The sequence below is a fragment of the Rosa chinensis genome, chromosome 2 (assembly GCF_002994745.2).
Source record: "Rosa chinensis cultivar Old Blush chromosome 2, RchiOBHm-V2, whole genome shotgun sequence".
Lineage (NCBI taxonomy): Eukaryota > Viridiplantae > Streptophyta > Magnoliopsida > Rosales > Rosaceae > Rosa > Rosa chinensis.
The window spans coordinates 25,980,457-26,004,007 of record NC_037089.1 but is presented as its reverse complement, the minus strand read 5'-3'; the positions used below and the strand labels follow the sequence as shown (position 1 = coordinate 26,004,007).

Here is a 23,551-nt window from a genome sequence, read left to right as displayed (position 1 = left end):
TAGATGGACAAAAACCCCATTTACTATTCTTTCATTAATAATGAATTTACAATAAATTTATTTGATTCATTATTGTTCACCGTTATTAGTATAAACTAAAAGAAGCACACTCCTTTAGTCATACTAAAAAGATATGAGCGTCCTTTAGATCGTAGGTTAATTCAAAAGAATATTTTTTTAAAAGATAAAAAAAGGGGAAAATCCTCATATGGTACCTGAACTATTGCTCCGTTTCTCCATATGGTACTTCTGACCATTCTGACGTTAAATTTGCCTACATGGCCATACTTATATGGGCAAAATGGTCATACAACCAATCCAATATGCCAAGTCACCAAGAACATGCACATTCAACTTTCTTAGTCATTTCCCTCCTTTTAACCCAAAATCTCCCGTCAAAACACATAAAATTAATTCTATGGTGCCATTCTTTTACATCCTCCCTATTAACGTGCTTTTTTTTTTTTTTTTTGGGAGATGATTGTCGTTTCTATTAACAAGTTTAGAAATAGTTTCAGGTAAAATATAATTGATAATTCACAACTTCCTTTTGACTAAAAAAAACTCATAATTTACAACTTAATTGTATCAAGAACTCCCGAAATACAAAGGCTAGAATCGAAGATGTTTATATTAATAACCAAAGAATTTGAGCAGCATATGTGGGACACCAACTTCACATAAACATAACTTGAATATATAACATGCAACCATGAAAAGGTGAAACCACACTTGCACTTGAATAAAATAGTACAATATTATCACATATTAACCAAGGAACAAGGCATTACATGATTATACTCTAACTTTTATACATGAGCATAATGCATCCCAATTCCCACAAAAATATACTCCATCAAGGTATGACAACCTTTAGTTTTTCCACATAGGCTTTTTAGGTGGCTGCTTTGGCATTTTGGGTTTCGCCTTAACTGGAGTAGGTTGTGAAACACTGGTTGTTGTGAGAAAGTTGTAGGTGATGGTTGGCCTGATGAAGGATTCGGTGATATTTGGATGGCATGACTAGGTGCCTTGGAGGTCTGACCCCTCCTTGGTGCTATTTTGGCAACCTGGAGTTCACACAAATAAAAAAAATAACCAAGTGAAACAAACACATAACAACATTTACTTCAATTAATGGGTTTTTAAAGATCTTCACAAACCTGCGGACCCCTGCCTTCATTTCCATTGGTAGTGTCTTGATTGCCACTTTCTCCATTGTCATAATCTCCATTTCCATTGTTTCCATTGCCCCGCGCCTGAAAATATACCAATATATATATATATATATGAGTGTGTAAATTAGCACGATAACCATCACTATTTCTATGTTAAATATATTGACTCAACCATATAATTAATATAAATATCACCTAATGTAAACATCATAGCTACTCATCACCAGTCACTTACCCTTGATTCTTCTTCTTCTTTTTTCCTTCTAGCTTTTTCAACATGGCACGTTCTTTTGTTGTGATTAGGTTGTTTACAAACTCTGCAGGTGATAGTCACATACTTACTTCTTGACATCCTAGTTGTATTTCCACAAACTTTTGTTGGCTCTGGTGCTGGTGGCTTTGCTTCTTCCTTTGTCCTTGCTTTTTTGGGTTTCCCAGGTTGTCTCTTGTACTGAGGAGGATGAATTTTCACCACCCTGATTGTCCAATACTCAATTCCTGGAACTGGATTTATTAGATGAGCATAAGCATCCAGGTATGCTTGCTTTTTGTAATACATATGCACATACTGTTTTGGATCTTCTCCCCTTATGAAAATACAATGTATGGCATGAGGGCAAGGTAAACTTGATAATGTCCATCTCCTACATGTGCAGGCACCGTTAGCCAAGTCCACTGTGCGTTGAGATTGTAAGACACTTCCTTTCTTCCCTTGCACTTCAAATACATAGTCACTTGATCTGAAACTGTTGTACTCCCTTGATCTGTTGATATTCTTTTCTATAATCTTTTGAATTCTAGGACCAATTTCACTTTTCCACTTCATACCAGCTACCCTTCTGTTATTCATTCTAACCATCAGGTTTTGTCTCAACATCTCAAGCATCACCAACATAGGCTTATCCCTACAGTCCAGGATTTCTGCATTGAAGGCTTCACATAGATTATTTAATAGCATATCGGATTTGCTCTCTTCCCTGAAATGAGATCTACTCCAATGTTTAGAGTTCTCATGTTTATTTAACCAGTCAATTGCATCTGCTGAAACTGCTCTAATATCTTCCCAATGCTTGTTGAACCATATCTTTGTAGTATCCCTAGCAGCTGACCAAAGTAGATTCTTCAACACAATTCCAGGATTCTTAACTTTGAAATTGTTGTGCAGATGCCTTACACAATGTCTATGTTCACTGTTTGGCATTAAGTCTTTAACAACATCTAGTAGCCCTTTTTGTTTATCACTCATGAATACATAGCTGAAATCATTTTGCATATCTAAATCTCCAATCAAGTACGCTAGGAACCAACTCCAAGTTTCGTAATTCTCCATCTCAACAACAGCATAAGCGATGGGAAACATCCCATTGTTAGCATCAATTCCCACGGCTAAAAGCAACAGACCAGGGTACTTTATCTTTATATGGCAGCCATCCAACCCCACTATAGGTCTACAACCAGCCATCCAACCCCTCTTGCATGCATCAAAACATACATAGAATCTTTTAAACTTCCTAACACCTCCATCCATATCAGTTACCAATTCAATAGTTGACCCTGGGTTTGATTGTCTCAATACCTCAACAGAGGTTTCCAAGAGATTATATTGGTCTGCCTCATTCCCAGAATTCATAAGTGCAGCTAGTATCCTTGCTCTTACAACCTGCTTGTGTGAAATGGTTTGACCAAAATCTCGAGATACTATTTCTTGGAATAGTTTTCTAGATATATATGGATCAGCTTTCCACACTTGTACATACTCTTCTGCTAAAAATGTAGAAGTACAAAACTTCATTCTTGAAACTGTTTCACAATTCTTGTGATTCAAATTGATTGACTTGATAATCAATTCTGGTTCCTTACCCTTGATTACACTAGCAGAGATCCAAAATTGACAAGGCCAAGTCTCCCTTTTACCCTTGTGCTTCTTTCCGCATGCAACCTCTACTTTAACACCTGCATTCTTCTTAAAAAAATAGATTATATCCAGTTTTCACAGCATACTTCTTGACAGCAGCCTTGAATTGTGCTGCGTTGGCTGTTGGTTAACTTCAAACTGTGGATCCTTCTTGTCTCTCTCAGGAACCCAAGTTCTACCACTCATAAGTTTTTGTCTCCTATTTTTCTTTGGTTTACTTGTTAACTCACCTGCTTCATCATTACTTTTAGTTTCTTCCACCAAATCCCTCAATTCTTTACTATCATGGCTATGGTCAGAAATTTCACCATTGAATCCCATGTCAGCATACTCATCATACACATCACGGTTATCAACATTCTCCTTATATTCCAAGTCATCTTGTCCATCTTCACTATATCCTTCATCTCCTGGCAATATCTTATAATCACTATCCACGTAATCCTCATCAAAACTTCCATCTTCATCTATATTCACTCTATCATGTACATTGTCATCATCATCTTCATTATAACCTTCACCCTCATCTATGTCTCCTGCCTTCCTTTTACCCATTGCATTTTCTTCTATACTGCATCCACTCCTTGCATATGCTTTTATTGGCTTTAAGACAATCTCAGGAATGAAATCTACATGTGGTATAATCTCCTCATGTTTGGGATCCCTATATTCGTTCAACTTGCCTCTGCCCTCCACCAACATAATAAATTTGTATAATCCTGGAACTTGGCAGTAGCCTCACCATCTTTTGTACATTCTCATCTTTGGTTATCGGCAAGAATACTGACATGTTAGGATGCTTGAACCAATAGTGCACTGGTGGCTTCCTATATCCCAACCTTCAAGCAAAAGTATTAAGCTCTATCCAAGAAATCTTGTATGGGTCTAGCAACTCTGCCCAACACAGTTGACCTCCCTCATATTTATGCCCAACAGCCTCTTTGACAAAATCACCTCCATGATGTATTTGAAGAGTGAAACCTTGACCTATAATAATCAAGCATTAACACATATCAGCTTCTTTTTTTTTCTTTTTTTTGAGAATGTAACACATATCAGCTTTCATTTACAATTCCTACTAAATGAACACAACTACATTCCAAAAATTAAAAGTTGACATGCCTGTGTAAGTAAAAGTAATTAAATACAAATTGTTAAGTATGATATGATGTAGGTGGCCTATTAGAACATAAAACTTATAAAAGTATTCAAATATATTTATCACGTTACCATAAGTTAGACCACATATTTTACCACCTAACAATCAGACCACACACAAGACAGTGAAGACACAAAGCAGGAACACCAATGTCTTTCTTAATCTACAGATAAGTCAGGAATAATTGAAGAGTTGGCTAAAGAGCAAAGACATATACCAACACAAGCATCAATATCTTCAAAGACCCAATAAATAAACCCCAATACTGCCAAAATATGCTTCACAAACCCATCATTCGATAGTACCCACTCATCCAACCACATCCACGCATCAACCTCATCAAAACAACCAACAAATCTTCTTCAAAACAATCAATTTCGTGCATAAAAAAAAAAAATCAATTTCGTGCATAAAAGATTAAAATCAAATATAAAGGAACCACAATAAAAAGAGACAAACACTTACTGTTATATGTGGGTTGACCCGAAATCCGAAATTCTCCCTAAAACTCTTCCATATCTTTGATTTCCACCATCACGAATCTCACTTTTCAGTGTAAAGGCTTTTGTAGCCTTCACAAGGGGACCATAATCTAACTTTTGAATATCTTTTCCTCTCAATCAAATCTCATTCGCTCATTAGGGCTTAGAAAGAGTATGCTTCAAAGAAAAAGGGGACTTTTGGGGTTTAAACGCCGAGTAAGAAAGCTTGTGGGTGAAATTACCCTTTGCCCAGAGCTTATTCAGAACTTTATGTCCACGTTGGCACCAAGTAAGCAAATTTAACGTCAGAATGGACGGAAGTACCATATGGAGAAACAGAGCAATAGTTCAGGTACCATCAGGGTAGTTTTGAAAGTTTAGGTACCAAAATGTGCATTGGACATAATCCAGGTACCATATGAGGATTTTTCCCAAAAAAAATAATAGAAAAACTGCAAAAACTTTTAATGCTTAAGTTTCTCCTTTTCCACCTGAGATTACTTTTTCTTTTTTAATAAATTTTTGTTATATTTTATTTTCCATTCTCTTTCATTCTATAATAAAAGTAAAATTGTCAATTAAAAACATGAAAATAAAAATAAAAGAAGTTAGGGAACCTGAGTCAAATTGGCAAATCTTTAACCCAAAAGGGTTGGGAAATCCAAAAATCCTTTACCCACAAGGATTGGGAAATCCCAAATCCTAAATCCTAAAGAAGTCGGAAACCCAACCGCCTCATCTAGTTTCCCATTCTCAAACCTTATAAATAGAGACACCCCCTCGTCTAAGTTTCCATATCCCAATCCTCTTTCCTGTTTCTTGAGAATTCTGGTGCCAAAACAATTTCTCAAGATGATGCAAGTCTACGGAGACCAGAGAGGTCCTTATGGTCCAATGAAGAATTCTATGGGTCCTGTCAAGAATCAAGATCCATGTAAGCCACGCTATATGCCTTTTCCGGCTAATCGCCGGAACCAGGTGCCGCCGGTCGGTCATTTTCAGCCCCAATTTCTTCCACCCCGACCAAATTTCTACACATCTCCACAAACCCTAGTGCCACCTTATTCATCTGGTGGGTACAATTTTCAGAGGCTAAAATTAAAATATATTTTATTTATTTATTTTGGGGGTTATTTTCTTTTTGTGTTTATTACTCTATTTATGGTTTAACGGTTTTATGTTTTAAATATATGATTATTATTTGACCGTTATATATATGATTAATGAGGTTATTGATGGTATGGTAAGTGTGACCTATATAAGGATACTTGGCTATGGTTGGAAGGCATATGGTGAGACATGAAACATGCACATGTGTGGGAGTTTAGATTGTCGGATAATGAGGGTATACATGACGGTATAATCCACCATAATGCAACCACTCTAGCCAAATACCTCTACCAAAAATATTCTTACAAACTATACATATACATACTTTACTTATACACCGTTTTGAGTGCACAGGTGATAAAGGTTCAATGAGGCTTCTTAGCTACACGACGGAGCTCGAAGAGTTGTTGTATCTTGGGAGAAGTTCGTCATTCAACCCTGTGCAGTAGGGGACGAATCTTCTCTTAGGACAGTGCGCTTGCACGCCTCGACTCGATAAGTTTTCCTATATAAAACCTATATATTATATTATTTTCTTACTTTATTTCATTTTCTTATCTATATCTCAATTTTATTTCCCAAGATATTATCATATTATTTTATTTTTATTTTACAGGAATTCCGTCCCATATTTTTTACAACAGATTCTACTTCAGCAAGTTTTGTCCTTCATCTTCTACCATCACAATGTGTAACTCCGGTTAACAGTGCTGGTCCTGTACTCTCATGTTTGCTTGGGTCTCTAATCGCACAAGGTGTGGTCTCATTGAAAAATAAAAGCATAGAAGGACAGGAGGGTACTAGTTCACTAAATTATGTACCTCCTGTACCATAGCGAGGCCCAAATCCTGTTCAAAATGCTGCTGTTGATGTTCCAGTAATAGTTCCTGGTTTGATTGATGCTCTCCTGGCACAAGGTGTGATTTCATTGAAGAAACAAAGCCTGGCACTGAAAGAGGAGAAGGATATTGTGGTAGGATGTGAGTTTTTTGGCATTGATCTAAATCTGCGTCGCGAATCTGTGGTAATCGGCTTGTATGAGGGTGGTCTGCCAATGCAATGTAAAAGTTATGGCCTCCGGTTCAAGTGTGAAGAGCAGCACAGCATCCATATGGATTGGCATGTCAAGAAGAACCGGATGTCCAAAACCCGCAAGCAGAAGCCCTCTCGTAACTTTTATGCAACTACAAGCATGTGGCTTGTTACTTATGTAAAGGCTGAGGCTGAGGCATTACCTTCTAGTGTAGTTTTATGCGTTGCTGACACCAGTGGTATGGTGGAAAAGAAAAGGAAGACTAGTGATGAAGAAATGGTCGTTCCTGCAGATGAGGATCAGAATAAATGTGCCTTATGCACAGATGCTTTTGTTGAGTTTTATAGTCATGAGAAAGATGAGTGGATGTATAAAGGTTCTGTTTACTTGAATGCGCCTCAGGGGCCAACGCTGGAGATGGATCGGTCACAGTTGGGTCCTATAGTCCGTGCCAAATGCTGCTCAGAGGGTAGTAGGAAACGTTTGCGCAGGACTTGAACTTAGAATTTCAAGGCTCAAGTGCAATGGGAACGAAGCTGCACATGCCCTCCGCCAAATTTTTTGTTTCGTTTATGAATTCAGTTGTGCATAAGGGGAATGAGAATGTAAAATATATTTGAAATAACAATTGTAAGTTCCTGGAGTTTCCAAAGGATACTTTTCCAATTTGTAGTCTTTGCTTCTGTCTCATTGTAATTGATATTCAATAAAATTGACGTCCATTTCTCCAAAAATTTTGTACACTTTTCTTTTAGCCTCTCTCAATAACATGTACTCCAGTTCAGATAACAAAGAAACTGAATCAGGATTCTGCTTAAGTTTTACCATTGAATTTCTATTATCCGACATTAAGAAAGGTAATCTAAGAAAAAAAAGGAAAATCAGAACTGCATTCTCTAGATGAAGGATTTAGGAAACTAAATACAGATAGAAACCTATCTAAATTGCATACATGTCGAACCAAAAACATAATCTTGTCGTGGTCAAAGAAAATAACAGATAGAAAATATAAGCATCAACTAGTCTGGTATCATCTAAGAGACAATAGCAAGGCCTTCCTAGTTATATAAACTACTAACAGTCGTGACGGATTCCCTACAAGGCCTTCTGGTCTCATCTGCCACATAATCAGAATAAATATCAATCTCATCTGACATTTTTTCATTAATCCAAAAGAACATAGTCAATGTAATTTTGACAGAAGAAAAGCATCACTAACATTCAGTACCTTTTTCATCCCACTCAAACTACTGCAGCCACTTTCTCAGCAACCCCTTTTATAAGTTTCTGTGGAGAGTCTCTCACAAGACTTCTAGTCTTTACATCTTTGGATTCCTCATAAGCAGCTGCATGTATACCAAGTGCAGCACGACCAGATGGAACAGAGTTCTTGGACCATTCCGCATCCCACTCCACAGCTTTTGCTGTGCTGCATCTCTAGTGTCTGCTTAGTTGAGTTTTTAAGAAAGTGCACCTCTAACTTGAAATAGCGAACATGAAATAAATTCACAAAATAGGTAATTTTATCAAGCTAACTTTGAGATGTTATGTTCCAGAGCTCTTAATCTGGACCACACAGTTCAACTAGGATCGATTTAACCATAGATCCTGGTTGGGAGCATGGCAACATTATATATGACCTAGTTGGGAAGAGAACATTTCGGTCCAAAATGTAAATGCAAGTAAAAAAATGCGGCATACTTGTTTGTTGGCATGATCTTTCAAGCAGTCAATCCAGCTGTAACCGACACCATCACTAAACTGCTCCTTCTGCCTATACATGATATGCTATAACCCAAAAAGAGAGTAGAAAAGTTAACAATATATTAATTCTTCCATGAATATATTTGCACAACTATCTGAGCTAGAATGTGAAAATCTTCCTAGAAAAAATAAAAGAATATGCAAAACGATAACCCTGTATGACTAGATTAGCATAATGGTTGGGCAAAAGTAAAAAGTAGCAACGTTTGGTAAATATGGCTTCTGATCATCATCAAATGCTTTGTGCAAGACCCACTTCTCAATTCTCCCACGATCAGGCCTGATCTGCAGTTACAAATGAAAGTATTCAGATGTATGAGTTTCATAGTAACTTTCCATTTTTATTAAATTTGGCAAGAAAACAAAGTAATCCCAATAATGTCATTACAACATTAAGGGTATAATCTAATAAGACTAAGCATACCATAGACCATCCATTAGATTAGGCATATCAGGATATGTATGACACCTACATCTCAACATAAAATGGATTCATAAATGACAGAATTCATCACACACATGAAAATGTCATGATGGATAAGAAAAATAACTTCCGTGAGGGAATGGGGAGAAAATAGTTGTATACTAGATTTCAATGCAATTTCAACTTTCTCGATGGTGGGAAGATTGCAACTTTCTCGATGCTGTGCTGCATGCCACACTTGGACCACCGGGAACTGTCAATCTTGCAGCATTCTGTCCATAAATAGCAAATTGAACATACTCAGGTAAACAAACAATGATGCAATTCAGTCAACTGACATTGTAGGAGATGGGAGGAAAGGTGGCTCACCTTTGGAAAAAATTTCTCAAAAATAGTCCTATAGTAGTATCCTTCTTTTGTGGTCGGAGTGTTTTCAGGGTAGAAAAAGCAACATTCATCAGCATTGGAAGGCAAAATCCATTAATCATCGATATGAGGGTAAATACATAGGAGGGCTGCATTCATCAGCATTGGAAGGTAATATCTACTAATTAATACATGATGTTGTCTCAATAAAGTGTCACTATGAGACAAAATAAATCTACCAAATTTCTTACAGAAGTATTGGTCAATATAGTATTGACCAAACTATTCTGAATTGCAATTTCTTCAATACTTCCAATTCAATTTTCAAAATGTTACTCTCTTCGCAGTCCAAGTGAAATCTCCCCTCACTTGTCGCCAGAAGCCCGTGAACCTCAACATGATCATGCCTCCAATTCCAGGTCCTTCCTCTCTAACTCTTGTCGTTCTTGTCATCCTCTCTAATTCCAGGTCCTTCCTCCTATCTAGACCGAGTCAGCGACAACGAAGCTGAGAATAGAAAGCGGCGACTTCCTCCTATTCCAGGTTCTTAGCCGAGTTGCTGAACCGACTTGGACTTGGATAGCGATGCCACAAAACAACACCGAGCACAAATTGACACCGAGAACAGAACCGAAGTTCTCTCTGACAACGAGAAATTATCGATCTAGATTCGAGAGAGAGAGAGAGAGAGAGAGAGAGAGAGTTAATTAATTAATAGGGCAAAACTGTTAGTAGATGTTAAATTGAGTAAATGAGGTAAAAAAACTCTTAGTAGAGTAAGTGACAATTTTTAAGCTAAAATTGGGTAAGTGGTCACGGCCCCTTAATTTTATTCAGTTTATTATAAATTAAAAAAAAACAAAACAAAACAAAAACCACAAAAAATAAAAGATAGAAACAACAAAGGGAATGAGTTGCCACCTCCATTAGTAGGTGCCTTAAGCCAAGGCACCACCACTGCAGAATTGTCAACGTTGTTTTCAGTTGCTTAATTAAACAAAGATGAAGTGGTGTCTTCTTCTTCTTTTTTGGTGTAAAGGAGGCATAACGCCTAGAAATAAGAAGAAAAAAATCAGATTGCACGCGGTCGAGAGGTGCCACTAAGGTCATCAAGCATGGTTGGGGCGGCTACAATTGGAACTTCATCAAAAATCTGATATCCAAGCTCTTTTTGTCTTCTTCGATCCCATCCTTCTGTTTTTTACTTTTCAAAATCAAATATGGGGTTGTAACCAAATTAACATAGCCCAGTTCTTCAAATTTGTAAACATGCAAGGGTAGATCTCATCCTTCTTCAAATCAAAATAAAAGTTCAAAAAACAAAATGATTCTTTCGGTTTCTAGTTTTCTTGTGTTTCTTTGAGTCTGATGACTCTGATCCTCATCGGGAAACTTGAATAGCTCGATGAATTTTTTGTCTTTTGAATTATGATTTTCAGTTGCAGAAACGGAGATTGAAAAAAGCATATCAAAATTGGTTTGTGTAGTAGTCGCAGAGTGTAGATGGCGAACATTTGTTTGATCTCATCTAGAATCATAATTTCAATTCAACCCGTCCACTACTAAAACAAGCCTCATAGGATACATATTTTTTTCTGTATCTTTTGCTTTAAAGGATATGGATAACTGTATCAAAAACTCATTAGATACGGTGCAGCCACGGAATGAAAAAAGGTATTCTCTATTGGGGGCTCTAGTAATCAAAGGATACAGATTTCATTTCCGTATCTCTCCAATAATATTGGTCCCATCATATTTATTTTTATTCTTATTAATTTTTTTTATCGGAATAATAATTCTGTTTTTTTTTCTTGAAAATTAATATTAATTATTTTTTATTTTCAGAATATGGTTATTTCTTTTTTTTCTTTTTGTCATCTTATTATTTGTTCACCACAGTAATTATTTGTATTTGTAGTCTGAACCGTATTTTTTTTTTAACTATACGTAGAATAGCAAATGGGAGATCCCAGATCTTGTTGCCAATCTCGCTGCTGGCTCCGGCAACCAAATACTCCCCTAATCCCCACCATATATACCTTCTCTCTCTCTCTGTTTTCTCTTCATCTTTGTGCAAATCAGATCAAGCAACCGAGTCGTGGAAGTGCCCTACCCTAAACCTAAAAGTGCCCTACACATCGCCACCACGATCGACTCAAAAATTACAAACCCTCCACTGCTTCACGCCTTCACCGCCTTAAGAAAATGGTCAAATCCCAAAACATGCCGATCCACCGAGATGACGTTGATTGCCGATTTGATATCCCCATAGACATAAATACAACCTGAAGTGAATAAACATGTCAGAGATATATGATATATAGGAAGTGTGTCAAACATGTAAAATTGAGATTTGAGTGCAATCGGTTTTAATACCAGTTTTTGAGGAGATTGCAGCCCAGTTGTCACTTTGCCAAATCAGATTGAAGAATGTAGCCATATCTTCATCATTTTTGTTTAGAGAGAACGAAGCCAGATCTGAAAGTGGTAGACGAAAAACAATTTTGATACTAGATGAAATCTATCCCAGCAAACGCAAGCCATCCTTATACGGTTATACAGCACTAGATGGCCACTATGATTTTCTGATTTTGTTTGTTTGTTTGCTTGTTTGCTTTTTATATGGCATATATATAAAGTGAATTTATTATCTTGTATGGCAGAAATAGTCAAATCGATTTTGCTTTGCCTACATACAGAAATCCATGGCTAGTGAACAATAAATACGGATAGCAGTGTGCACAAAATGGCAGTGTATTGAGTACGGATATCTATAAATATGGCTAATGAACAATGAAAACGGATACACGTAGTTAATTTTGCAAGTATGCATACTAACTATTGATAGGAAAAGCTTTAATAAAATTTTAAATAGAAAAGAAGTTAAAGAATATATATTAATTGAGGTATTTTGCAATACTGGTGTAAAGACGGGATAATTAATTTGTAGATTTGGATAAATTAATGTAAAAAAGTGGTTTGTTAATATTACTTCACACTTTTAACCATATATAAATATAAGATGTTTATCTGAATATTAAATGATAATACATTAATTTGGTTTTTTCTTTAACAATGAATACGGATCTTTTTGTTTATCTAAATATGTATTTTTGATAAAGTATTTTGTTAATTATATCTTTTATTTCGTCACAATTATCAGTACCCATAAAACAAACAATACAAAAATTATAAAAGGGTATCATTTGCTCTATCAAATGACACGATTAGTAAAGTGTATCCAAAAGGGGGGTGACTATTGGCCATTTTTCTAGTAGTGGTCTATCGGCACACCCATAAAATTCGATTGGACTTATCTAACGCATATATGCTTAATCCAAGACGATCTCAATTTTGCGCTTTCTCTTTGGATTACGCATATATGCTTAATCCACCATGGGAAAATTGAAGGGGGCGGGGAAGCCCCCGTCGCCACCTCGTGTACTTCCGGCTATTGAGGATACATCATCCAGTATGGCCAGATCTGAGGGTAATCCAACTCATACCTCATCTTTTCCTGATTTTAACTTTACTACTGACGATGTGTTTTTGTTACGATTAACTAGTACTGTGCCTACTAGCTAGTTCTATTGAGGTCAACACTGAGTTAAAAATTACGGGAAATGATGCTGAGAAAATGGAGTTCAAGGAGACAGGAATGATTGGAAATATGGGGCCTAAACCTATAGGTAGTGGTAGTACTATGGCTTTAGCAAGTAGTACAGTAAGTGGATCATTAAGTGGAGCACCACCTCAATTCTTCCAGCAACCAAATTTTGGGTCCCAACCATATCATACCACTATAGGTTCGAGCTGCATGGGATTTTCTCGTTCTCAACCACAGCCATCCCTTAAGCATACTCAGATCCCAAATGACCGTAACTCTTTTGTGATGACATACTCTGGCCCTTATTCGGTTACAATGCATGACTTTCCTAGAAACACTACTGCACATTCGAATTTTGTGGCACCTAATTATACACAAAACCTTACACCACAATTCTCTAGTGCACCATCCACATTTGCAACATCTACCACTGCTCAAGTATCACAATCACCATGCTCATCATATAATGCAAGCTCACCATTCTGCTTCGTTTAACCAGCAACCATTGCCACAAAGTACCCCACAACCTGTTCCAATGTTTCACACCATATACCCTAATCCATTGTTCCAAGCACCTCCACTTCCCCATTCCTATTCCCCACCGTATGTTGACCCTAATCTCCCAACAATGAAACAAATGAGACTGGACTTCAGTGTTTTCAGTGGAGGAGATCCCGTAGAATGGTTGAACAAGGCAGAACAGTACTTTGAATTTTATCAAATACCAGAAGATAGGAAGCTATCAATTGCTACTATGCACTTGTCTGATAAAGCCTCCGACAGTTGTACATGTTCAAGCATGAGTTTCCAAGTACTTGGCAAGGGTTAGCTGATTTACTCATGAGATAGTTCAGTGGTTATAACAGGTCTCTCTTGCTAGAATGTCACAAACAGGCAGTGTTGAACACTATAAAGAGCAATTCACCAAGTTGTCCAGAAGAGCTCCAGGCTTTCCTCAAGAGGTGCTACTGTCTTGTTTTATTGGTGGCCTTAAGGAAGATATAAGGGTGGATGTGCAAGCTCAAAAACCTAGAACATTATATGAAGCATGCGAGCTTGCCAGGGTTTATGAGACTAGATCAATGAAGGTCATCGACATTATGCCAGAAATAATTCTGGAGGTTCTAGAGCATCAGTGGGGTCACCAGTTGGGGTGCACACTAAGACTCATTCATTTAGCACTGGCACAAAAGTTCAGACAACCCCATTTACATCTAAGAACATGGTGAACAATACTGCAGGACATACTAATGGCACCAGAAGATTATCTCATTCTGAGTACCAGGAAAGACGAGCAAAAAACCAGTGTTTCTTCTGCGAGGAGCCTTTCAAACCAGGCCACAACTGTAGGAAAGGCCAGCTCATGATCATGGAAGTCTTACAAGAGGACTGTGATCTGTTGAACTCTTCAGATGATATGGATACAACAGGAGTACTAATTAAGTACAATTTCATAACAAGTGAGTGGTGGGAATTGATTCTGACCAGTGATATGTTGCTGAGCAGGGCGTCAAAATTAGAGACATGGGTAGGGCAAAGAGTCTTCACAGCAAAGCGGCCCACTTTGTGACTGATATCACTACTGGATTGCTCAACCCCATTTCTGACAAACCCTCCAAACACTCTCCCTTCTCCTCCTCCTGTAAGCTCTCTATCTTTCTTTACTCAAAACCCTTTCTGGGTTTTAAGAGTTCTTTATTGGGTGCCAAAACCCATCTCTCTGATGTGCCAAAGATTAGGACTTTTCTAGGTTCTGGAGCTGTGGGTGCAAAACCCGGTTCTTCATTTGTTTTGAAATAGAACCGAAATTCAATACTATTTGTCAGGGATTTTTTGATGAAATTTGGCCCATGAGAAGTTTATAATACATGATGGAGGCATTTTGTTACTTATTGTAAAAACATGGGACTCTGAGTTTGCAGAGCTGTATAGATGAAGTAGTTTTGTTTGGACTCTGTGGAACTCTTGTTAGAATGGAGTCTGTGACTCTGTAATTCTTGTGTCAGCAGGAAGATGTGGATGGGTCCAGAGGAAGTCAAAATGGAACAATGAGTGAAGAGAGTCCAGCTAATCCGGTTGACGGGCCTGACGCTTCTTCATTTACTGCATTTCTCTACTCACTGTTATCGTCGTCAGAGTCGGGAGATAAGAGCAAAAGTTCGGATCAACAGGTTGATGACCAAATGGATAAGCCCGACTCGTTGTCTGATTCTGCAGTGAAAGCAAACAGTGGGAAGAGAAGCTTGTTTTCCAAGGGGAAACACACGCTTAGTAAAGCTATGTACCAGGCTGCAAGATTTGGTGGGTATCGGAGTCAAGAGCGGAAGGGTAACCTTGATGTGAAAGGTGATGATGCGAATGACTCTGAGTTTACTGGAGTTGAGATGAGGCATATGCATAAAGCACAGAAGCCTGTGGCCTCGGTTCATTTGCCAGACATCTCTGAACCGTCTTTACTTCTTACTGAGAAAACTAGAATTGTTCTTTACAGTTCACTCCCGGCGCTAGTTCAGGGAAGACAATGGTTGTTACTATATAGGTGGGGAAACTTGGAGTTTCATAGTTAGATCTCTTGAAAGTTCTAGTCTTTATCATAACAAACCAGTTATTGTACAATGGCACCAATATTTCTTCTTGTTTTGCAGTACATGGAGGCATGGCATATCACTTTCAACCCTATACAGAAGAAGTATGCTTTACTGAGGCTCAGTTTGCTGGTAATAGCTCAGCAACTGTTAGCATCAGTCATTTTGAAAATATTTCCAATCAGCTCTTTCAACAAAATTATTTATTGTCTATTACTGTATAAATATAATGTAATATGGATTTGACACAAAACAAACATTTATCAAGTTCCTTGAGTAAAGTTTATTAAAGAATTGGCTCGATTATTTGTTTGAAACGTTGTCATGAACTCTTTTCAAATTCATTTGGGCTTGTGGTTCTTTAGTTCAAACAAATGCAAACAATCCCGAATAAACACTTTCTACTTTAAAAATTCTTTCAGGTTGTTGGAGACCGTTAAGGTGCAGTTTTTGGTTGCTTGGTGGAGGCACCTCGAAGACCCACAAACAAGAAGTCTCAGGTCCTGCTGAAGCAAATACATCCTATGAATCCATCTAGCAATTATTTCCTTTTATAAATGTATTCACGCTGGTGTTTTCACAAATACACCTGGCCATCCTGTTATATATCGCCCTACAGGTACAAACTTATCCTATTTGCTTCCTAGGCAACACAGTTTCTGATTTATCATCAATTTGTCACTGCCTAGGTGGAAGCTTTTTGCGTGTCTTGAAACGGTTTTCATATATGTACGAGATATCGAAAGCAATTTTCATACCTTGTGCTTACTTATGCTTGCAGTAAGTTCTACAGATGTCATCCACTTTAAGTGTTAAAAATGTATGTTTTCCACCTAAACATTATTTGGAATTGGGAGAAATTTTTTGTATCCTGCAAGTAGTAAAGGTTATGCTGAGGAGTAAAGCAAGTGCTCCTTCAAAGTTTGTAGAAGAGTAATTAATACAAAATATATATTTATGAATAGTGCTTTAGATTTAGGTAGAGCTGTACATAATGTAGTCATAAGATCTTTGTTTCACCACCTCTTTTCTGATGTAGTGGTTGTATAATGTGATTACTTTCTGCTGTATATCTTCAAACCTAAGGGACTATTCAAAACCTTAAGTTTGAATTGTCAAAATACTGCACGGGAGTTGTTGCATAATACATGGTAAGTTGGTAACAAGTAACTGCTAAATATTTAACTATACCATTTCTATTACTCCATGATGCGGGCAAAAATAAATTCATAGATACTACTTCTAAAGTGCATCTGTATATATCCTCTTTTTGATTTTGTTTTGCAGAATAAACTTAGATCATCAATTTTTATCTTGAAATTATCCCTTTGTAATTCACCAGTTAGCCCCTTGCTTCTTTGATGTATAGTTGCAAGGAAATTCGAGCAAAGGGTAGGTGCAAAATTAAAACTTTGGCGTAAATTGTGCAATGATTCAAATTTCTCTAGCACAACTATGTTACATCCAAAAAAAAATAACTACTTAATAACTGAACTTGAATGTTTGCATTTGAAATATGCATATGTTTGTCATTTATGAAATAATTATCTTGTGACACCGTATAAAAGTTTTTTTTTTGGTGTACCTGAATGGAATATCTTTTACTAAATATTTTGGAATTAACTATAAAATGTAAACGCAGGTGCCAACCGCTACTTCACATTGTGCGCTACTGCCTTTTTAGCTATTGGTGGTGGTGGTCATTTTGCACTCTATTTGAACAGTGATCTGTGAGAACTTTGCCTCTTCATGTTCCTTAGTGGACTTTTTTTTTTCGCTAATCTAATTTACTGTATGTTCTACATTTCTTCAATTGTTTTATCTTTTTGCAAGATTGAGTGGATCAACTTCAGTTTCAGAAACCTATGGGAATCCATGTCTTGCAAACTCACTAGACTTTGATGTGAAAGAAGTAGAGGGTGTGGACAATGTCTCTCTTTCTCTCTTTGATAGACACAGAGACACCCACACCTCTTCCAGGGCACGTTTAGACCCATAAATATGAATGTGCATTTATAATATAAACTCAGTGCCCTTTGGCTCGAAAGGAAAAGAAAAAGTGTTGGTCATTTGATTTATGTTTGTGTAATGCAGTTATGGGGTTTTGTGTATGCTACTAAGTATGAGGCACCTGGGATTTGCCGATGGTGAATGCTTCATTTGGAACTCATTTTACTATGGTGGTTAGTATCATCACCTTAGCTGACATCTGGAGCTGGATGCAAACGATGTTACATTATATGGATGACCTTCCTTTTGGAGTTTGTAAATACAAGTCTTTTATGTACATAAAGAATACATCACTGTGTGCAAGCAATTTTGATTAGATGGTGATTGTAAAGGCTATTACTTTTAATGATATATGTCTCAAAAGTCTGAAAAGAAAGAGAGACAGAAAAAAGAAAAAAAGAAAAGAAAACTAAATCACTACAAAACTTGGTCTCAAGAGGCCATCTAAGGAGAAACTTCTCTGCGATTGATCAACAAAGAAGAGCACTGAAGTCTACCTAAATGGGTTCATTTGTTGTTCAAGTCTTTGAGATTCTCTTTCACGCTCTTCCATCACTCTCCAAAAATGAAGTTTAGCTACTATGAATCTTCTCATGGATTGACGATTCCATCCATTTGATCTACACATTTCCTTGTCAATCTTCCGTTGAATTGATTATTCCATCCATTAACATTTTGATCCACACATTTCCTTGTCAATCATATTTGTTTGTGTGGTAGTCAAGTCTTTGGATGTGCTGTGAGTCTGCATATGTTGATCGAAAAGTAAGCAACCTCTCTGAATTAGTAGCGTGTTGATCAAAAAGTAAGCAACCTCTCTGAATTAGTAGCGTGTGTGTATATATTAAACTATCTCTCCAGCCAGTTTCTCTTGTAACTCTCCTCAGTGAACAATTCCACACACTTTGCATATCGATTATTCAAACAATGGAGAGAGTTACTTGGTTCTTCTTGGTATACTTGATCTGTTGTGAGGCGGCTAGCTGCTTGACTACGGCAGCACAAACCAACCTTAACACCACCACAGACCGATATGCTCTTCTTGCTCTAAAAGCCCATATCACCAATGACCCTCAAAACATGATCTTTACCAATTGGTCAACAACCACCCCTGTTTGCAACTGGGTTGGCGTCTTTTGTGGGGCACGCCATCATCGAGTCGCAAAGTTGAACCTCTCTTACTTTGGTCTTGTGGGCACCATTCCTCCTGAGCTAGCAACTTATCATTGCTTGTTGATCTGGACATCCAAAATAACAGTTTCCAGGGTACCTTGCCTCTCGAGTTGGCTCGCCTGCGTCGGTTGAAGTTCATTAACTTGGGATACAACAAGTTTATGGGAGTGATACCATCATGGTTTGTGTCCTTGTCCAAACTTCAAGGTTTCAGGTTGTTTGGTAATCAATTTTCAAGTTCCATACTAGCTATCATCTTCAACTTATCTGGTTTGCAAGAAATTGATCTGAGTTATAACCAACTCTCAGGAACGAACTAAAATACATACCAACAAATTATCTAGAACCCTAATCTATTAACACCATAGCATGTTAAGGTATAAGATACACTAATTAATAATTATTGCATAGCAAGAGAAATTGGAAACCCAGATAAAGACGATTGATCTTAACTCGAACAATTTGACATATATACAATAATTATTTTATTTTGTTCCTATATATCATGATTTGTTCCTATATATCATGATTTATTCCTAAGTAATCAATGTGTGGTAAAGATTGTAAGTGTTCTCAATTACATATGTTTGACAACCTAGATTGTTAAGGTAAGCAAATATCTTATTCATAATTATTAACAGGTAGAAACCCCAGAGAAATCAACAACCTAACAACGTTGAAGGCAATCTACCTTGATAATAATAATTTTAGATATCATACCTTTATCGGTTTTGTTGATTTAAATATATGTTAGTTACCCTACTTGCCCCATATTTAATTTTTTATTTTATTTTTATGAAATAGTATAGTATATCATATATCTTGTATAAGCTAGAGTGTGTTGATTTTTCAGAGATTCCAAATGAGATCGGCACCTTGAATCAGCTAGAAGAGTTGCTTGTGCAAGAAAATGCCTTAAAAGGGCCTATTCCGATGGGTGTCTTCAATATGTCATCTTTGACTACTGTAAGTTTCTATGGAAACAAGTTGAGTGGTAGAATTCCCGACAATATCTGTCAACATCTTCCAAATATCCAAGAGTTGAACTTGGGTATCAATCAGTTTGATGGTCCACTTCCATCCAAGTTATGACAATGCAAACAACTTCTTACTTTGAAGTTGTGGGGTAACAGGTTTAGTGGAAGCATACCCAAAGATATTGGGAACTTAACCCGGATAAAGGAGATTTGGCTTGACACCAATAGCTTGACAGGTATTCATAATCTCAATTTCATATACTTAATTACCATTATATATTTTTATAAACCGGTTCATAGAATTATCAATCCAAAAGATGATATATATGGTCATTTTATATTTTGATAATAATGTTATATTGTTCCATCATGATTTAGACAAATTTACACCTGTTTTACATAGGTACGTCACAAATTGGTTTTGTTGAATTAGTTAAAGAGATAATCACTGTACATATGCAGACGATCAACTATAATGTATAATTGTTTAACTTTTAAGAAATACCATATGAGATTGGTGCTCTAGATCAACTAGAGAAGTTGTTAATGAACCTCATTGCCTTAAAATGGTCTATTCATGTGGTCGTCTTCAACATGTCTTCTTTGATTATTTTGAGTCTATATGAAAGCAACTTGACTAGAAGTCTCGGACAATAAATGCATGTCAACATCTTCCTAGCATCAAAAAGTTGGATTTTTCTTACAACCAGCTTGATAGTCCACTTCCATCTAAATGGTGGCAACGTAAACAACTCTTTTTTATTATATAGTATGGAAAATTCATTAATATTGGTCACTTAACCCAGATAAAAACGACTGATCTTAGCTTGAACTATTTAATAGGTGTTCGTAATGTCAACTTCATATATTCAATAATCATTTTATTTTCTTCTTATAGATCATGATTTATTCTCAAGTAACCAATGTGCTATAATGATCATAAGTTTTCTCAATTAAATATGCTTTACACCTTGCTTGTTAAGGTAAGGAGATCAAAATCTGATTAATAGTTATTAACAGGTAGGATTCCCAGAGAAATCGGAAACCTAACAATGTTGAAGGAGATCTACCTTTCTCATAATAATTTTGAAGGTATGACGTTTTGTTGATTTAAATGGATAATTAGTTACTGTGCATGTCACATATTGAATTTTTTTATTCTTGTTGAATAGCACGAAGTATATCATATCTCTTATATAAGTTGGAATGTGTATTGATTTTTGAGAAATTCCAAATGAGATAGGCACTTTGAATCATATGGAAAAATTGTTTGTGTCACAGAATGCCTTGAAAGGGCCTATCCCTATGACTATCTTCAACATGTCATATCTGACTATTGTAACTTTCTATGATAACAATTTGAATGGTAGAATTCTTGACAATATTTGTCAAAATCTTTCAAATATTCAAGAGTTGTATTTGGGTGTCCGCTTCCTTCCATATTTGGGCAATGTAGACAACTTCTTACTTTAAATTTGATGGCTAACAGCTTGAGAGGTATTCATAATATCAATTGCATATATTTAATCACTTAATATATTTATAAACCGGTTCGGGAAATCAATTCAAAAGATGATGATTATTTTATATTTTGATAATCATATTGTATATATTGTCCCTAGCTATAATGATTTAGACACATTTATACCGGTTTTACATTTGTGTACTGTAGTAATCATTCTACATTTGACAAAATTTATAAAGCAACGTTACTAATTTCCTAATTGAATTTACCCATTAAAATAAACCCAGATAAAAACGATTGATATTAGCTCGAGCTATTTGGCAGGTATTCGTAAAGTCAGCTGCATATTTTTAATAATCATCTTATTTTGTTCTTATATATCATGATTTGCTCCCAAGTAACCAATGTGTGGTAATGATTAGAAGTTTTCTCAATTATATATGATTGACACCCTAGCTTGTTAAGGTAAGGAGATCGATATCTAATAAATAGTTATTAACATGTAGAATATCCAGAGAAATTGGGAATCTAACAATGTTGAAGGAGATCGGCCTTGGTAGTAATAATTTTGAAGGTATGACTTCCATCAATTTTGTTGATTAAAATTTATAAAGCAGTGTTACTAATTTCCTAATTGAATTTTATAACTATTTATTTTCTCTTCTCCCCCTATTTTTTTTCTCTCAATTTTATCTCTCTCCTCACTTTCCATGTTCAGAAAAAGAAAAGCAAGTATCGTCAAAAAGAAAAGAAAAGCAAGAAATAAACATAAAATAAAATAAAAAATAAAAAATTTTCTAGTATATGGAATAATGTCAGGGTGTTGATATAACTGTTGCAGGTCCTATAACATATGAGATTGGTTATCTTCCTAATTTAGAGTGGTTGGCTCTCGGTGGTAATAATCTAAATGGCCATATCCCATCCTCAATCTTCAATATCTCCACAATAGCAGTATTAGAACTCAGCCTCAATCAGCTTTCTGGTAGCCTCCCAGCAGACATAGGCCTTGCGCTTCCAAAACTAGAACGGTTTTACGCAGGAGCGAATCACCTCAGTGGAGTAATCCCCAAATCCATCCCCAATGCTTCTGAGCTTCAGCTTCTAAGCCTGGGAGGTAACTCTTTTTCTGGATTTATTCCAAGCACTCTGTGCCTCATGACAAACCTTGAACATCTCACATTGTTCGAGAATAATTTGACCATTGATACCTCTACTCCGGAAGTTAATATTTGGGCTAAATACTGATTACTACCCTGTAGTTTGGGTTTAAAATCAATTCAGTCCCTGAACTTCTAATTTAATCAAGAACACTCCTGCACTTTCAATTTTGATCTAATAGGTCTAATTTATTAGATTTCTGACAATTGAGTCTTTTAACTTGCTGACGTGGCTCATATATGACCTATGTTTTATGATGTGGTGTTAAGGTGGCTTGCATAGTCAATTTAGGAGTGAGATCCACTATTAAAAATCTATCAAATAAATAGTTTTTCATCAAATAATCCAACTATAACTTGAACCCATAACAAAATATTTACGAATTGGACTTATTAGATCAAAATTGAAAGTGCAGGGGTGTTTTTGATGAAATTAGAAGTCTAGGGACTGAATTGATTTTAGACCTAAACCACAGGGTAGTAACCAGTATTTAGCCCTTAATAGTTTTTCTTGTCTGCCAAATCTTAGAAATTTGAGGATTTTATCCTTCTCAAGCAATCCATTAAATGCCAAGCTTTCGATTTCCTTCAGTAATTTCTCTGCATCACTTCAAAAGCTTTATTTACGAAATTGCAGATTCAGAGGTAACATCCCCAGTGATATTGGGAATTTGAGTAGCTTGAGCGGGCCAATTCCAAGCTCAATGGGAAGACTACATAATCTTCAAGGTTTGTTTATGTATGATAACACATTGCAAGGATACATTCCAGATGAGCTTTGTCAACTAGAAAACTTATTTCATTTGTCCTTGGGTTGGAATCAACTCTCTGGTTCTGTGCCTTCCTGCTTGGGTAATCTAACAGCATCTCTTAGAAATCTATACTTAGATTCCAATTTGTTGAATACCACAATACCATCTAACAGCATCTCTTGGAACTAGACTGGTCATCCAATTCTCTAATTGGACCTCTATCAGGTGCTGTTGGTAATTTGAAAGCTGCTGCATACATAAATGTATCATACAACCAATTATCTGGTAGTATACCAAGTACTGTTGGGAGTTTATTGAAATTAATCAATCTCTCGTTGGCACATAATAATCTAGAAGGCCCTATTCCTAGTTCCTTTGCTACCTGCTTAAG

The 23,551-nt window shown here is 36.4% G+C and overlaps 4 protein-coding genes and 1 long non-coding RNA gene across 5 annotated transcripts; 3 read left to right on the top strand and 2 right to left on the bottom strand.

Moving 5' to 3' along the window:
- Positions 1 to 1,023: 1,023 nt before the first annotated feature.
- Positions 1,024 to 3,795, bottom strand: LOC112183998. The gene is made up of 3 exons (XM_024322307.1): positions 3,324 to 3,795; positions 1,521 to 3,131; positions 1,024 to 1,070 (listed from the first exon to the last, which is right to left on the bottom strand). The coding sequence occupies exons 1-3, from the start codon at positions 3,793 to 3,795 to the stop codon at positions 1,024 to 1,026; spliced, it is 2,130 nt and encodes a 709-aa protein (XP_024178075.1).
- Positions 3,796 to 6,085: 2,290 nt separating this feature from the next.
- On the top strand, positions 6,086 to 7,375 carry LOC112183997 (polyadenylation and cleavage factor homolog 4-like). Its single transcript, XM_024322306.1, has 3 exons — positions 6,086 to 6,091; positions 6,461 to 6,562; positions 6,680 to 7,375. The coding sequence occupies exons 1-3, from the start codon at positions 6,086 to 6,088 to the stop codon at positions 7,373 to 7,375; spliced, it is 804 nt and encodes a 267-aa protein (XP_024178074.1).
- Positions 7,376 to 7,799: 424 nt separating this feature from the next.
- On the bottom strand, positions 7,800 to 8,511 carry LOC112185780. Its single transcript, XR_002930457.2, has 2 exons — positions 8,106 to 8,511; positions 7,800 to 7,994 (listed from the first exon to the last, which is right to left on the bottom strand). It is a non-coding gene; the product is annotated as an uncharacterized LOC112185780 (long non-coding RNA).
- A 5,392-nt stretch (positions 8,512 to 13,903) lies between these two features.
- On the top strand, positions 13,904 to 15,830 carry LOC121048946. The gene is made up of 2 exons (XM_040513884.1): positions 13,904 to 15,577; positions 15,684 to 15,830. Exons 1-2 carry the CDS (start codon positions 15,087 to 15,089, stop codon positions 15,739 to 15,741), a joined length of 549 nt encoding a protein of 182 aa, XP_040369818.1. The 5' UTR covers positions 13,904 to 15,086; the 3' UTR covers positions 15,742 to 15,830.
- A 4,983-nt stretch (positions 15,831 to 20,813) lies between these two features.
- On the top strand, positions 20,814 to 23,311 carry LOC121051480 (BRASSINOSTEROID INSENSITIVE 1-associated receptor kinase 1-like). The gene is made up of 4 exons (XM_040513885.1): positions 20,814 to 20,875; positions 21,755 to 21,822; positions 22,090 to 22,365; positions 23,046 to 23,311. Exons 2-4 carry the CDS (start codon positions 21,783 to 21,785, stop codon positions 23,081 to 23,083), a joined length of 354 nt encoding a protein of 117 aa, XP_040369819.1. The 5' UTR covers positions 20,814 to 20,875; positions 21,755 to 21,782; the 3' UTR covers positions 23,084 to 23,311.
- Positions 23,312 to 23,551: the final 240 nt, after the last annotated feature.